Below are 12,972 nucleotides of genomic sequence, written 5' to 3'. Positions count from 1 at the left end.
CTTTTCAAATACAGACTGTTCACGCTTGTGCAAGCCCGGTTAATGCAAACGGCTTGGCGCCGAGATGTAAATCTTATGAGCCATTATGTCGTCCCATTAACTAGTTTCATTTAATTTATGCTAAATCCGCTTAGGGGGAACGACATGGAGTGAGTTGTACTGTAACATTCAGTCTGGTATGCTTCGTATGCTTTTTAGAATACAAAATATATAGAAATGTATTAATACTGAATGGTATGGTATGAATAATAATAATAAATACAAGAACAGCTTCATCTTATCAGTTTTATAACAAGGGACTAAGTGCCATAATTTTCAAAATTGTTTTTTTATAAGTTCATTCATGAGGTTTCTTTTAGGTGTTTTTGTAGACCTTAAAAATAAGGAAAACTTATTTAGTTATAGGCAGGCTTCAAAATTTTATAGATTACAAAAGTTTCTAGACTTTTTGGGTCATTTTGTAAGTGGCATTGTTTCAAAACACGTCATTGAAAGAACAAAGAAAACATTTTCATATTTTTAAAACCAGCTTGTATTATGTACTAAATCAAAGAATCGCCAAGCGTTTATTTAAAAACTAAACTCTCCTTTAGCGACTAGGCACTAACTAAGCCTGTAATACGTCGCAGCCATCCTAAGTCGATCCCCGAGCTCTAGAACTAATGAGTGTACACTATCTCCAGCAATTGATCTCTGAGATAGTCTAACGTAATCCGTTGTATCGGCCTTTAGTCCCGAGGGCATCACTATCGAGGGTTGAACTTATCCAATGGGCACTAAGTTCCGATCTAGATACTTTTAGGTCAGCTGCCAAAGCCGGAATTTTATTACTAAAGGAATTTCGAGTTGTTAAAGAGGCTGGAACGATATATACTCAACATCAAATAAACCGCACCTTCCGAGACGCGAACTTTAACGATTTTCTTCTGACACAGTCATGGTGCCCCAACAATATTGGTGTTATTTGAAAGCCCAATAAATAAACTTGAAGAAAAACACATTTAATTTCTTAATAAATGATTAACATGTACCATAAATGTGACTTGAAAAAATACCTCACTTTGGGCCCACCTATGGGATCAATTAGACCAATTTTTATGGTTATAAAACCAATTAATGATCTCACGTGTCCTCTTTAACAGATGGATAGCGATTAATCCCAACTTAACAGTTTTATAGCCATAAAAGTTGGCTTTAGCGTAACTACCTATTTTTTGAAGAAGTGACTCTGGATCCTTCTAAAGACACATTTTTGGGGTAAAAACCTTTCCTTTAATGAAATGAAGGTTAGAACTAGGCTTTTAAAAGGTGCCAATATTGGTGGGAAGTGGGGATGCATACGTTTGAAAATGCTTGTCGCGGGAGGTGCGATTTATTTGATGTCGAGTGTATATTTTTGAGCAGGTTCTCAAAGCATTTCTTGAATACGTAGATTCCATTTTGAGCAAAAAAACTGACTGAGAACGTTCTCTACGTTATACCTAGGTATATTTTGATTTCTGTAAGTTCAGTAATAAGCTCTATTCAGCGACTTTTCCTGTACTAATTTGTGCGATGGCTCAGGAGCCATTTTATGCAAATTAGTTAATTACTTATTATAGTTAAGTAGTTAATTATTTACATGCAAATTAGTAAATGTCATGTGACAATAAGAGAAACGGTGACATTAAAACCATTCTTTTACCTTCATTTTCATAACATGGAATAAAGCAAGGAACCTTTAACAATGTCAATTCATGATACACGTTTAACTGCAAAATAAGTATCTTCCATATAAGATCTGGGGGCACGGTAGTGCCCCCGCCAAGTCGAGCGCGAAGCAAACACTGCCGTACCATCCTTTACTGGAACCATTTCGCCGCATTTTCAGGCCTCTATTTGAGAACCTTTAGATAAGACCAGAACGCAGAAATTTTCGTCATCTAGTAAGCTATAATCACACACTTAAAATCCAAAATTTCAAGTCTGTAGGTCAATTAGTTCCGAAGTTAAGCGAAAGCAAAGTTTCGCATTTATGACACTCACTCACTCACTGATGATCATCAAAATAGAACTAGTACTTCCCATTAACTCAGAGAGCTGAAATTTGGTACAGAGTTAGGGTTTAATGGCCACATAAAGGGAAAACTATCAAAACTAGGAAAATCGAAGATCTGGAGTAACACCACATTCATAATAATCAATACTACTAGCGCCACACCGGCACCGTGGTGTTCGCCTGTACCGCTCACCGCTAGATGGCGCTAGCACTTTGAGCGTCGATTTTCTGCACCGCGGTGTCCAGATTTTTTTTCCTTCAACGGCCAAGTCACACAACATTAACTATAATAAAAAAGAAATCGCAGTAAAGAACCATAGACTTGGCACGACTTTGTCTAGATTTCATTACTTTTTAGAGATAAACAAGCAGCTCCATCGAGACTTGGCTAGTTTTTTACAGAATGTTTTTGGTGGGATTTTAAACTTTCGCGTTCCATTTCAAGTAAAATAGAAAGAAACGGGTCTTTACGTGACGTATATGAATGAGTTACATTATGTACTCACGGCTTGACGTTTTAGCTGCTATGCTGCACATGCAGAAGTGGTCACAAGCAGATTGCAGGCTGCAGAAGTTAAGACCCGTGTCTTTCGATTTAAGTATCTTCCATAGCCTAAGCAGCTAACGTAGGTGGTTCCACCACTAAATACGGGACTTGCAGCGACATAGGTGGCTGAGGCAGCGATGGGAACAAGATAGGGTATTGTGGGGGAGGCTGGGGCCCTTGCGCCACCATCCTCGCTTCGGGCTCAGAGCAGTGTAGCAGCCAGTGGGTCAGCATTCGTCCGCGTCCTTTCAGTTCAACCTCCCCTCGGCGCTCGACGACGAATGTGCCCCACTGTTCGAGTAATGCTCGTGTGCTCTCACTTAGGTGGATACGGAGAGCTGGAAAGAACTAGATATTAGCAAAGACCATGCACCAATCACAAATAAAGCAGTAGAAAATAATAACAGATTTCAATTTAATTGTAGCAGTTAGTAAACATGGTAAACACAGTCGCAATTTTGATACAAAATCAAACAACTTCATATTATGCAACATATTAAGCTTTATGTGTCGGACTGGCGCCCATACTATCAAATTACTTTGTACCGACGACAGCAATTGACAGCATATCAGAGATTTCTTTTACAAAACACCACCTATTACGAGTACTATCGGGGACTCTTCCGCCTAACCACTTTGTAGAAATTTTAGCGTAAGCGCATCGCTCCGGTCACGTGCTCACCCCGTCTCTAATTGGTTACGCATTTTACTATATTTTTACTACGACCAATAAGAGACAATCAGGGCTTAGGTTGCAATACGAAATACCATTGTGCACTTTATTGTCATACGGTTAAGGTTTAAAACGAAATGTTTCTTTTTCTTCAATCTTTCTTAGTTTTAGGCTGAGTTGCACCACCTAACTTTGACCGTAACTATAACGGTAACCGGTGCTTTTTGTATGGAGTTTGACAGAATTTTGACGTTTGTTAAAGTTAAAGTAAGATAGTGCAACTCAGCCTTAGAATTTTAATAATAGAATTTGGTTACAAACAAATAGATATGTATTTTTTTTAATATTGTGTTTTTATACGAGGTCTGTCTGGTTTTTGCTTTGGCGATCTGTCGACATATTCTCTCCTTTGTTTTTTTGTGAAGTTTCGTGATCAATAACCGATTGATTTGTGTTGACCCGTGCTAGTAATTGGACTGTTTGATTGCCTTTTTATTGACCTCCGCTCGATTACTGAACCATGCCTCTCAAAATAATTCTTATATTTACTTACAAACTTATCTATAACAATCTACAATACTCCATAGTGTATTTGTCACACAGTTGACACACTGTCGTCTGTATCTTTTGTAGGTCTAGACAAGTGGCACTTTTTGAGCAAATCGAAAATCAAATCCGTTCACGGAGCGATAACTCCACACAAGAAAACGCCGGAGCTAAGGTCTTTTGACATTACAACTGTTATGTTTTGCCACTTGTCTAGGGTATGTCTAGGGGCTGTTGTAGTGTAGAAACACACATCATTGTCGGCACATCACTATACTTTTTCGTTACAAAATATGACCTAATACAACTACATAATATGGTTTGTGTTTAGCTCGGATATTAACACATACGTTGTCCAGCAGACTCCATGCGGCTGGCCGTGTTGACGGTGTCCCCGAACAGGCAATAGTGCGGCATCTTCACGCCCACCACGCCCGCGCATACCGGGCCTGAATGCACTCCCACGCGTACCTATACGACAGAACAGAATAGAACTGTTCATATAACCCTACACATGATATAAAACTGTAGGACAATTAGGGCCCATGCTCATCGCGTGTTCTCTAGGCGCCGTCAATGCGCGTATCATGCAAATGGAACGCGCTGTGTTCGTGATGTTATCGCAATCAATGTAACTCTGCAGCAAAGTACGTAATCTAATTTAGCAGCGCAGCAAACGCGTGATCGTAAAAGGTGCCTGAAAAAACATAGTGTGCATAGACCCTAACTGTAATCTCATCTACGAGTCACTGAAATAGGCTTAATCTTGCGATAAGCCGGGACGTCACATTACTGCATCACTGCCCACACAGAATTCTAGATAGAATAGTATGCTTTACTGAAATTAAGCTAATAATAAATACTAATGCCAGGCAGGTACGAGTATTCATAGTTTAAAAAGGTAAAATAATCAATGAAATAATTGAAATATTTGTTCGAACTCAAAAATACGTCTCCTGTATACGTACACCACACAGACCACCACGACCTGGGGGGCAGGCCTGAACCCACCATGTACGCGTCGCCTATTGTCTCCACCTTATTGGTAATAAGGGGCAGAAGTGCTTAGAGGTCATTACTCACAGACTTAAGTAACGTTACCTCCAGCCGATGAGTGGGGCGGTGCCTCACTACGAAGCTCCTGACGGCCTCCACCATGAGGCAGATCTCGCGAGCGTTTATGTCCCCGTTGCGCTCCGACAGGCCTGACACCACCATGTGCGCGTCGCCTATTGTCTCCACCTTATTGATAATAAGGGGAAGAAACGCATAGAGGTCAATAACTCACAGAGTTAATAACGTTACCTCCAACCAATGCGTGGGGCGGTGCCTCACTACGAAGCTCCTGACGGCCTCCACCATGAGGCAGATCTCCCGAGCGTGCATGTCTCCGTCGCGCTTGAGAAGGCCTGATACCACCATGTACCTACGCGTCGCCTACTGTCTCCACCTTTATGGGTGGATTGGGAATTGTGTCTTTTATGTAACGTTACCTCCAGCCGATGCGTGGGGCGGTGCCTCACCACGAAGCTCCTGACCGCCTCCACCATAAGGCAGATCTCCCGAGCGTGCATATCCCCGTTGCGATCCGGCAGGCCTGACACCACCATATTCGCGTCGCCTATTGTCTCCACCTTATTGAGCTTATTGTTAATTGTGTCTTTTAGTAACGTTACCTCCAGCCGATGCGTGGGGCGGTGCCTCACCACGAAGCTCCTGACGGCCTCCACGACTGCGAGCGCCATGAGGCAGATCTCCCGAGCGTGCATATCCCCGTTGCGATCCGGCAGGCCTGACACCACCATATTCGCGTCGCCTATTGTCTCCACCTTATTGAGCTTATTGTTAATTGTGTCTTTTAGTAACGTTACCTCCAGCCGATGCGTGGGGCGGTGCCTCACTACGAAGCTCCTGACAGCCTCCACGACTGCGAGCGCCATGAGGCAGATCTCCCGAGCATGCATGTCCCCGTTGCGCTCCGGCAGGCCTGACACCACCATGTACGCGTCGCCTATTGTCTCCACCTATGGTAATTGTGTCTTTTGAAAGAGTCACGCTTGGATTAAAAGATGAAAGGCCGGTTTGCTAGATGATAAAGCATAGGAACTAAGTTGTCAGATAAACTTTCTGAAACTTTATCAGGAAGCAGGAACCAGTGATACAGAACTTTCAGTTTAAAATATGAAATTTCTAACATTAATTTTATGACACCAGCAAATTAAATGATTTCAAAACAGGTGATACCGGTGAAACAGGGCTTTACCGATATGTGGTGCCAAAATAGTGGAGCAACAAAGTGCAACATGTAAAAATTAGATACTGTATTTTTCATCCAAAAAAGTCACTACTAAGTACCTACAGTAAATCATTGTGTACGGGAAAATTTACAACTTCACAAAGAAAATATTCCAGTAAAATCCTCACCTTATAAACGTCATAGAACCCAATGATCCTGTCGAAGGTGCTGTACAGGTCATTCAGCAAGTCGACCACCTGGATGGGGGTGGAAGCGGCGCAGAGCTCGGTAAAGCCGACGATGTCGCTGAAGTACACCGTCACGCATTCGAAGCTCTCTGGCTGCACCATCTCGCCTGCCATCAGCTGCTGCGCTACTGGCCTGGTGGTAAGGGCATCGGATGGCAAAGACTTCTTTGTGGAGTCGACAGCACAATAGGCATTTTTATTGCAAAATAGTCTCTATTACAATTTGACGACTGCATTTCGTTTCAGCCAAAGACGTTCAATGCTGGACAAAGGCCTCGCCCAAGGATTTCCTTAACGACCGGTCCAGGGCTCTCCGCATCCAGGCTCTTCCCGCGACCTTTACTAGATCGTCGGTCCACCTAGTAGGAGGCCTACCCACGCTACGTCTTCCAGCCCGTGTATAGTAAGTATCTACAGATTATTATTTGATTTGATTTACCTAGTTCGTAAACCAAAGTAACTATTTATTGATTTTAAAACTAATTATCTAAGCTGAAAATTGGAAACTAACTCGATTGTCTGGGCCAAATTGAAGTGTATGGAATTATTCATTAATGGTCAACAACCCAATCTAATTTCTACTTATTTGTCATAGGGCCGAAACATTTCAATAATAAACGAGAACGATTTATAAAATAATTAGATGTTTACCTAAAATTAACGTTTCAATACGTCGACAAAAGGAAAATGCCAGTCTGCTGAAATTCAGTGGAAATAGCAGGCGTCATTAGAATGCGCGCTCAAACATTAAATCAGCTTTTTTGGAATTTTAACACGTACTCAGCGCAAATAATGGAAACCGAATTATTAATGCGCGTCCATGCATACAAAAGGGTACGCGAAGTTGATGCAAAAATATTTTTACACAACGTGTAAGTATTAAGTTATAGATACATAAGTTAATCAGTTTGTTTTTTTACTATTTGCTCCACGTATTCTATTTTGAAATTGATTTTATTGCAAGAAAATAGGTATAACCACTATAAAAGAAACAGCATGTAATAGTTGATTAATTATGTTAACTAGCTGACCCGGCGAACATCGTACCACCATATTTTTTCTGTTGCAAAAATCGTTTTCTCAACTTTTAAACCTTCCCTGGACTACCACAAACATTTCTAAACAAAAATCAGCCAAAGCGGTTCAACCGTTCTCGAGTTTTAGCGAGACTAACGAACAGCAATTATTATTGATTTTTATAAATACAAGATAGGTTAGTAAGTATCTGTAAGTATCTGTAAGTATAAGAAATCTCGGCTTCAAATAGTACAGTACCTTGGTAGCACTTGGTACAATAGTTCTTCGGAGCGCCTCTTTTCCAAAGAGAGCTGTTCTGTTTTCTCCTCCACCAGCGACTCGAGGTTGTTGGCGTACTGTTCCATGCGGCTTAGCAGGTCGTCCATCAGGTTATCGCAGTATCCCCTTTGAAGTAATTGTAATTATTGTCCGCATACCATTAATTCAAATACTTAGGTATCACAGAAATTACGAGTGGACGTTTCTAACACCTAGTTAAGAGTCGATCGATTGGTACTAAACATGTGCCAACGTTATTATGCTGTTAGAAGTTAGAAGACTAAAATCAAACTCTTATAAAAAAGTTTCACGTTCTAATATGTACTTCTTTGACTGCTTTACTTATTAGGACTCGTTCGTATCTCACTCACGCACTCATTATTATTGAGAAAAGGTATCGTATTTTACTATATGTCTCAAAAATATGTAGAGCGCCTATACACGCCGGCTTTGGTGAATCTTCGTTTAGCACTACTTTTCAACCGAAAGACGTCCACTTCTGGACAAAGGCCTCTTCTAAGTCCCACATGAACTGGTCACTTACTTGATATAAGTAGCGTTGATGGTGTCAAACGAGGGTCTGTCATCGGGCGCCTCCGTCCAGCACCGGGCGGCCAGGTCCAGAAGCTCCGCCGCCGCTCCGCCGCCCGCGCCCGCGCCCGCCTCCCCCGCGCACACCACTGGTCTGAAGGGCGGCGACTCCCGCGCACACACGCGGGACACTATTTCTAAGGAGATAGAGGGGAGTTTGCTTTGACAAGAACTGGCATGTCATCAGCACCCAACACAAATCTATAACGGCATGTCACGGCGCCTGCCTCGCCCACGCATACCATTAGCCGGATGGTGACTGATGCGTACACACGTGGGACACTATTTCTAAGGAGATAGAGGGGAGTTTGCTTTGATAGGAACGTGCATGTCATCAGCATCTAGCACAACTCTACAGCGGCTCGCTCTCTACCACCAGTCTGAAAAGTGGCAATTCGCGCGCACACACGCGGGACACTATTTCTAAGGAGATAGGGAGGAATTTGCTTTGACGGGGTAAATTGAAGGTCTGTCATCAGCATCTAGCACCGCTTTTTAGCGGCGACTCGCTCTCTTACTGCATCACTAGTCTGAAAAGTGGCGATTCGCGGGCACATACGCGGGTGTGGGACACTGTTTCTAGAGACATCGAGGGTTTCCTTTGACAGTGGGAACTGAGAACCTGTCTCAGTGATGCAACTAAAGCGGTGCCCAGGACTAAGGTGCAGGTCTTGAAGGACGCAGAAAAGACCAGACCAGAAACAGAGTGCAGGGCGGCGACTTACGCGAGAACACAGTCTATGGAGAAAGAGGGGAATTTGCTTTGGTGGTAAAAAAATACGCCTGTGATGCTAACTCAACACAAATGTATAGCGACATGTATGAATGACATGATTGGTGGCGAGGACTCGCGTGCACATTTTAGTGGTTCTATTCCTAAAGCTAGGAAGGAAGAAACAGTGTATTTGTGGAAGATAGAGATAGAACGGTTAAAACGGCTACGGAATGCTAATAGATAGTTAATTAAAATTTTAATAAGGCAATGAAAACATTTCAAACTCATTATAAAGATCAAAACACAAGCAAGCTCCAACTAGAATAGAATTGAAATATTGTGAAAGTACAAAGTTCTTAATTGCCTTCTTACCTTTGTTCGATAAAGAGGGCGTATAATGATGAAAGGGTCCGGCTCTCAGCACGATCTCTTCGAGGATGATGCCGAAGCTGTACACGTCTCCCTTGAGCGACGCCGCCGCCCCCGGGTACACGCTGCTTGTGAGAAGCTCGGGAGCTGTCCATAGCAGTTCTAAGAAGTTGGAGTTAAAGGTGTTCTTAGCAAAAATGTAGATCGTTTCATCCACGAAGACGTGGTCCAGGGAAGCGCGGGGTGCGGGGAGTTTGATCCGAGCAATCCGAGCGTCAATATTGTAGTGTGCGTGTGCACTCATAGATGATTTAGCGTGTATCGATAACACTAAAACATTAGCAGAAGAATGGTGGGGCGCGTCTTCGTGGATGAAACGATCTACTAATTGTTATTCTTACGTCTTATTACGAAACAAACAGGAAAAAGTTGCCCGGAAAAAAAAATGTTTAATACCGCCGGAGCTTTACTTTGAAATGAAATCTAAACTAAAATCTCCAAATCTTTCTTTACATGCTAACAATCTTCTTCGATCGTTAGCGTTAAAAATGATTCTGAAAGTGTGCTATCATTTTTTGAAAGTTATAAACTGGCATAACGACTCAGTGGATTTCGAACAGTCCTAATCAAATGGCAATTTATTATCAAAAGGAATTAATAATACAGCCTTATCAAATAGCGATTATTATCAAAAGGAATTAACATAGGCGCGTAATCATTAATACGCTTTTAGTCTATTCTGAAATGTGAACTCAGACACGAATACCGAGAGTACCTTTATCAGATTTAATTACTACACATTATCCGTTTACCTCGAATTCTCATCTACGACATCAAGCGTTAACTTCCACAGACCGAATTCATTAGAGATAATAAGAGCCAAAGCACATGATGCATTGCGGCGGCGGTGCGACGACGCAGCGGTGTCGCTGCATTGTCACATTTAGGCTGAGTTTCACAACCTAACTTTAACGGTAACTATAACGGTTACCGGTGTTTTATGTATGGAGTTTGACAGATTTTTGACGTTTGTTAAAGTTAAAGTAAGATGGAGCAAGGTTAGATACCTAGTTACTTTTGGAGAGCAATTGAAAAGCCTTTGATTGGGCCATTGTGCGTGATATGTGGTTTATCTTCCTACTTCAACCACCCTAGATCCCCCCAGAAAGCAAGGAGCCTATCTATCGCTACATGCCTCCTATCTGTGGAGGGAAGTCGAACCTCAACTTCGAACTCCTCCTATGTTCTTCTGATTAATTTCGTTGCGAGTCCAATGACAGTTTCACTTTCCCCCGGGACAAACTTGACCTTCATTGGTTGAGTTTTTATAGCGGTCAAGATCCTGGCTAAACAGCAGTTGCAGCGGTGAGAACGATAGGTAAGAATAGTCCGGTAGGCCTCCTATGGCGGGCACACGAGCGGTGCGGCGCCGCGTCGCGCGATAAGGCTAAATCACAGTATATATGAGCTAAATCTAGGCTAAATCACAGTATATATGACCTAAATCTACGCGAAATCTTTGCGATGCGGCGCCGCATCGCATCGGGTGCTTTGGCTCTTACTGTAGTAGTACGTGTCGTCTTTAATCAAGTCGGTGGGGGTGCACAGCGTGGTGAGCCCGTAGTCCGAGATCTTAAGCACGAAGCGTCCATCGATGAGGCAGTTGGAGGAACGCAGCTTTCCATGGGCGCCGAGCCCGCCGTGGAGGTAGCACATTCCCTAAGAAACATTATACAATAGTAATTCAAAATAGCCATTTAGTACAACGATAAAAAATACTCCAATTTATGCATGCGTGTTTAAATTTACATTAAAAAGTAGGATGTTCGTTCGTGTCAATCAAATGACGTCTACTGCTGGAAAAAGGCCTCCCGCAAGGATTTCCACAAGGACCGGTATGTCAATGAAACGATATGCATTGCAAGTCTCTCAATTACACAAAGACTCTACCTACTATTCTAAATAGCATTTCATTTCATTCTCACTACGTGAACTGTATTTAACTTTTTAAGAACAAAGAACTTGATTAAAGAACGATAATGAAAGTGACGCCAAGAATTAAAACAGCACAGAACTCTACGCGTGGTACAAACTTAGAAACAAACAACATACCTACGCTTGAGGCTCTATAACATAACATAACATAACATAATATCATGAACTTAGATCAGAGTTAAATATTTCTCGGTATAACGACATAACAATAACATTACAGCCTTCCTAAGCATACCGTTTCTGTGAATTCTGTGAGAATATGGTCACAATCACAACCAATAAAGGTGTAAAGGCGATAACCCTATCGCCCGTCCCAGTCAAATGCTTGTTCTTTTGCCTTCCAGCACTAAAAACCAGATTCTAAATATGATGTACCTAGTTAATTTATTTAACGTATGCCTACCTAATGTCAGTCTACTAGTCTAGCTTAATTTCGTTCTATTATCGCCCGTAATCAACTGAGACGAGAACTGCGTACCGTTTCAATTCCAAACTAATGACACCTCGCACCCACGCGTCATGGAATCAGTTCAACATTCCTATGGTTTATGGAATTTAGGCAAAAGCGATTTGGTGAGATATGTAATTTGTTGAGTGAACTTAATGTGGAGCGAAGAGATTTGAGTAGACAGCTTCAGATATAATAAACTGTGGATTGATGCGGTCAGTCCAGTGAAGTTAGTTGTTAATAATAACAGTAAAATCCGAATACAGTGCAACAGGTAATCCAATTCGAGATTGTTATTCGTATGATAGCAAAGAAGCTACTTAAAGGCTATTCATAATTTCATTTTATCGTGATATAAAGTAATTCTACGTTTAGATAATTCTAACTTCGAGATGCTTGAATTGGATTTTGAACTATCTTGTACTCTAAACTGTAACAAATATTTTTACGGGATACTTTTCTCTCAACCTCAAGATATACTAAAATTAATATCGCACTGACCTGCACAATGTCATGCACCAACGACGTCCTGAAGTTCCAGTCGAGCTGCAGCTTCTCATTAGCAAGAAGATCCTACAACGAGCCCTTGGGGCAGTACCTACTCCGTCAGCAAGAACACCAGGCAGTCGACGCACGCGCCGATCCTTGCGGGCCTTGCGTTCGTCATCATCAGGTCATTTAGTTTCCACTACAGGACCCTCGAGTCCACAACCCTGAGACCACCATGGTTCAGTGTACTCGCGACGCATCTAACCGTCAGAAATGGAAGCACATCGCCAGGAGAGCTAGCCTCGGAGATGACACCGAACACTCCACAGTGTACCTCGTCAAGGCAACCACGACCACTCTGACAAGTGCCCGACTAAGAAGAAAGAGAAATCACCCACTGACCTGCACAATGTCATGCACCAGCGACGTCCTGAAGTTCCAGTCGAGCTGCAGCTCCTCGTTGGCCAGGACGTCCTTCAGCGAGCCCTTAGGGCAGTATTCCGTCAGCACGAACACCAGCGGGCAGTCGACGCACGCGCCGATGAAACGCACCGTGTTCTCATGCGATACGTTGCGGGCCTTGCGTTCAAACCATCATTAGTTCATTTATGCCCTTTTTTACCATCAATCCCTAATTTTTAAGTGACCCCTATGAAAACAAAATGCTTGTTATGTGTTGCCGTAAGGGCCACTTAAAAATTAGGGATTGATGGTGAAAACGGCCGTTAGTTTCCACTGCAGGAGGACATCCCTCTCAAAACCACAGGTAAATGGAAGATTT

At 42.4% G+C, this 12,972-nt stretch overlaps 1 protein-coding gene across 1 annotated transcript in view; it reads right to left on the bottom strand.

Annotated features, from left to right (window-relative positions):
- Positions 1-2,522: 2,522 nt before the first annotated feature.
- LOC114357302 (atrial natriuretic peptide receptor 1) overlaps positions 2,523-12,972 on the bottom strand; it is a 46,001-nt gene continuing 35,551 nt past the window's right edge. The window contains exons 15-23 of the mRNA XM_028310847.1: positions 12,594-12,770; positions 10,822-10,978; positions 9,263-9,421; positions 8,129-8,312; positions 7,564-7,710; positions 6,229-6,421; positions 5,676-5,828; positions 4,155-4,275; positions 2,523-2,923 (exon numbers count right to left, since the gene is read on the bottom strand). Coding sequence (XP_028166648.1) covers positions 2,652-2,923; positions 4,155-4,275; positions 5,676-5,828; positions 6,229-6,421; positions 7,564-7,710; positions 8,129-8,312; positions 9,263-9,421; positions 10,822-10,978; positions 12,594-12,770 — 1,563 coding nt within the window. The 3' untranslated portion in view covers positions 2,523-2,651. The remainder of the gene's footprint in view (positions 2,924-4,154; positions 4,276-5,675; positions 5,829-6,228; positions 6,422-7,563; positions 7,711-8,128; positions 8,313-9,262; positions 9,422-10,821; positions 10,979-12,593; positions 12,771-12,972) is intronic.

Source organism: Ostrinia furnacalis, unplaced genomic scaffold (assembly GCF_004193835.3).
Source record: "Ostrinia furnacalis isolate ACB-3 unplaced genomic scaffold, ASM419383v2 OfSCF3127, whole genome shotgun sequence".
Taxonomy (NCBI): Eukaryota; Metazoa; Arthropoda; class Insecta; order Lepidoptera; family Crambidae; genus Ostrinia; species Ostrinia furnacalis.
This window is presented reverse-complemented; position numbering and strand designations above follow the sequence as displayed.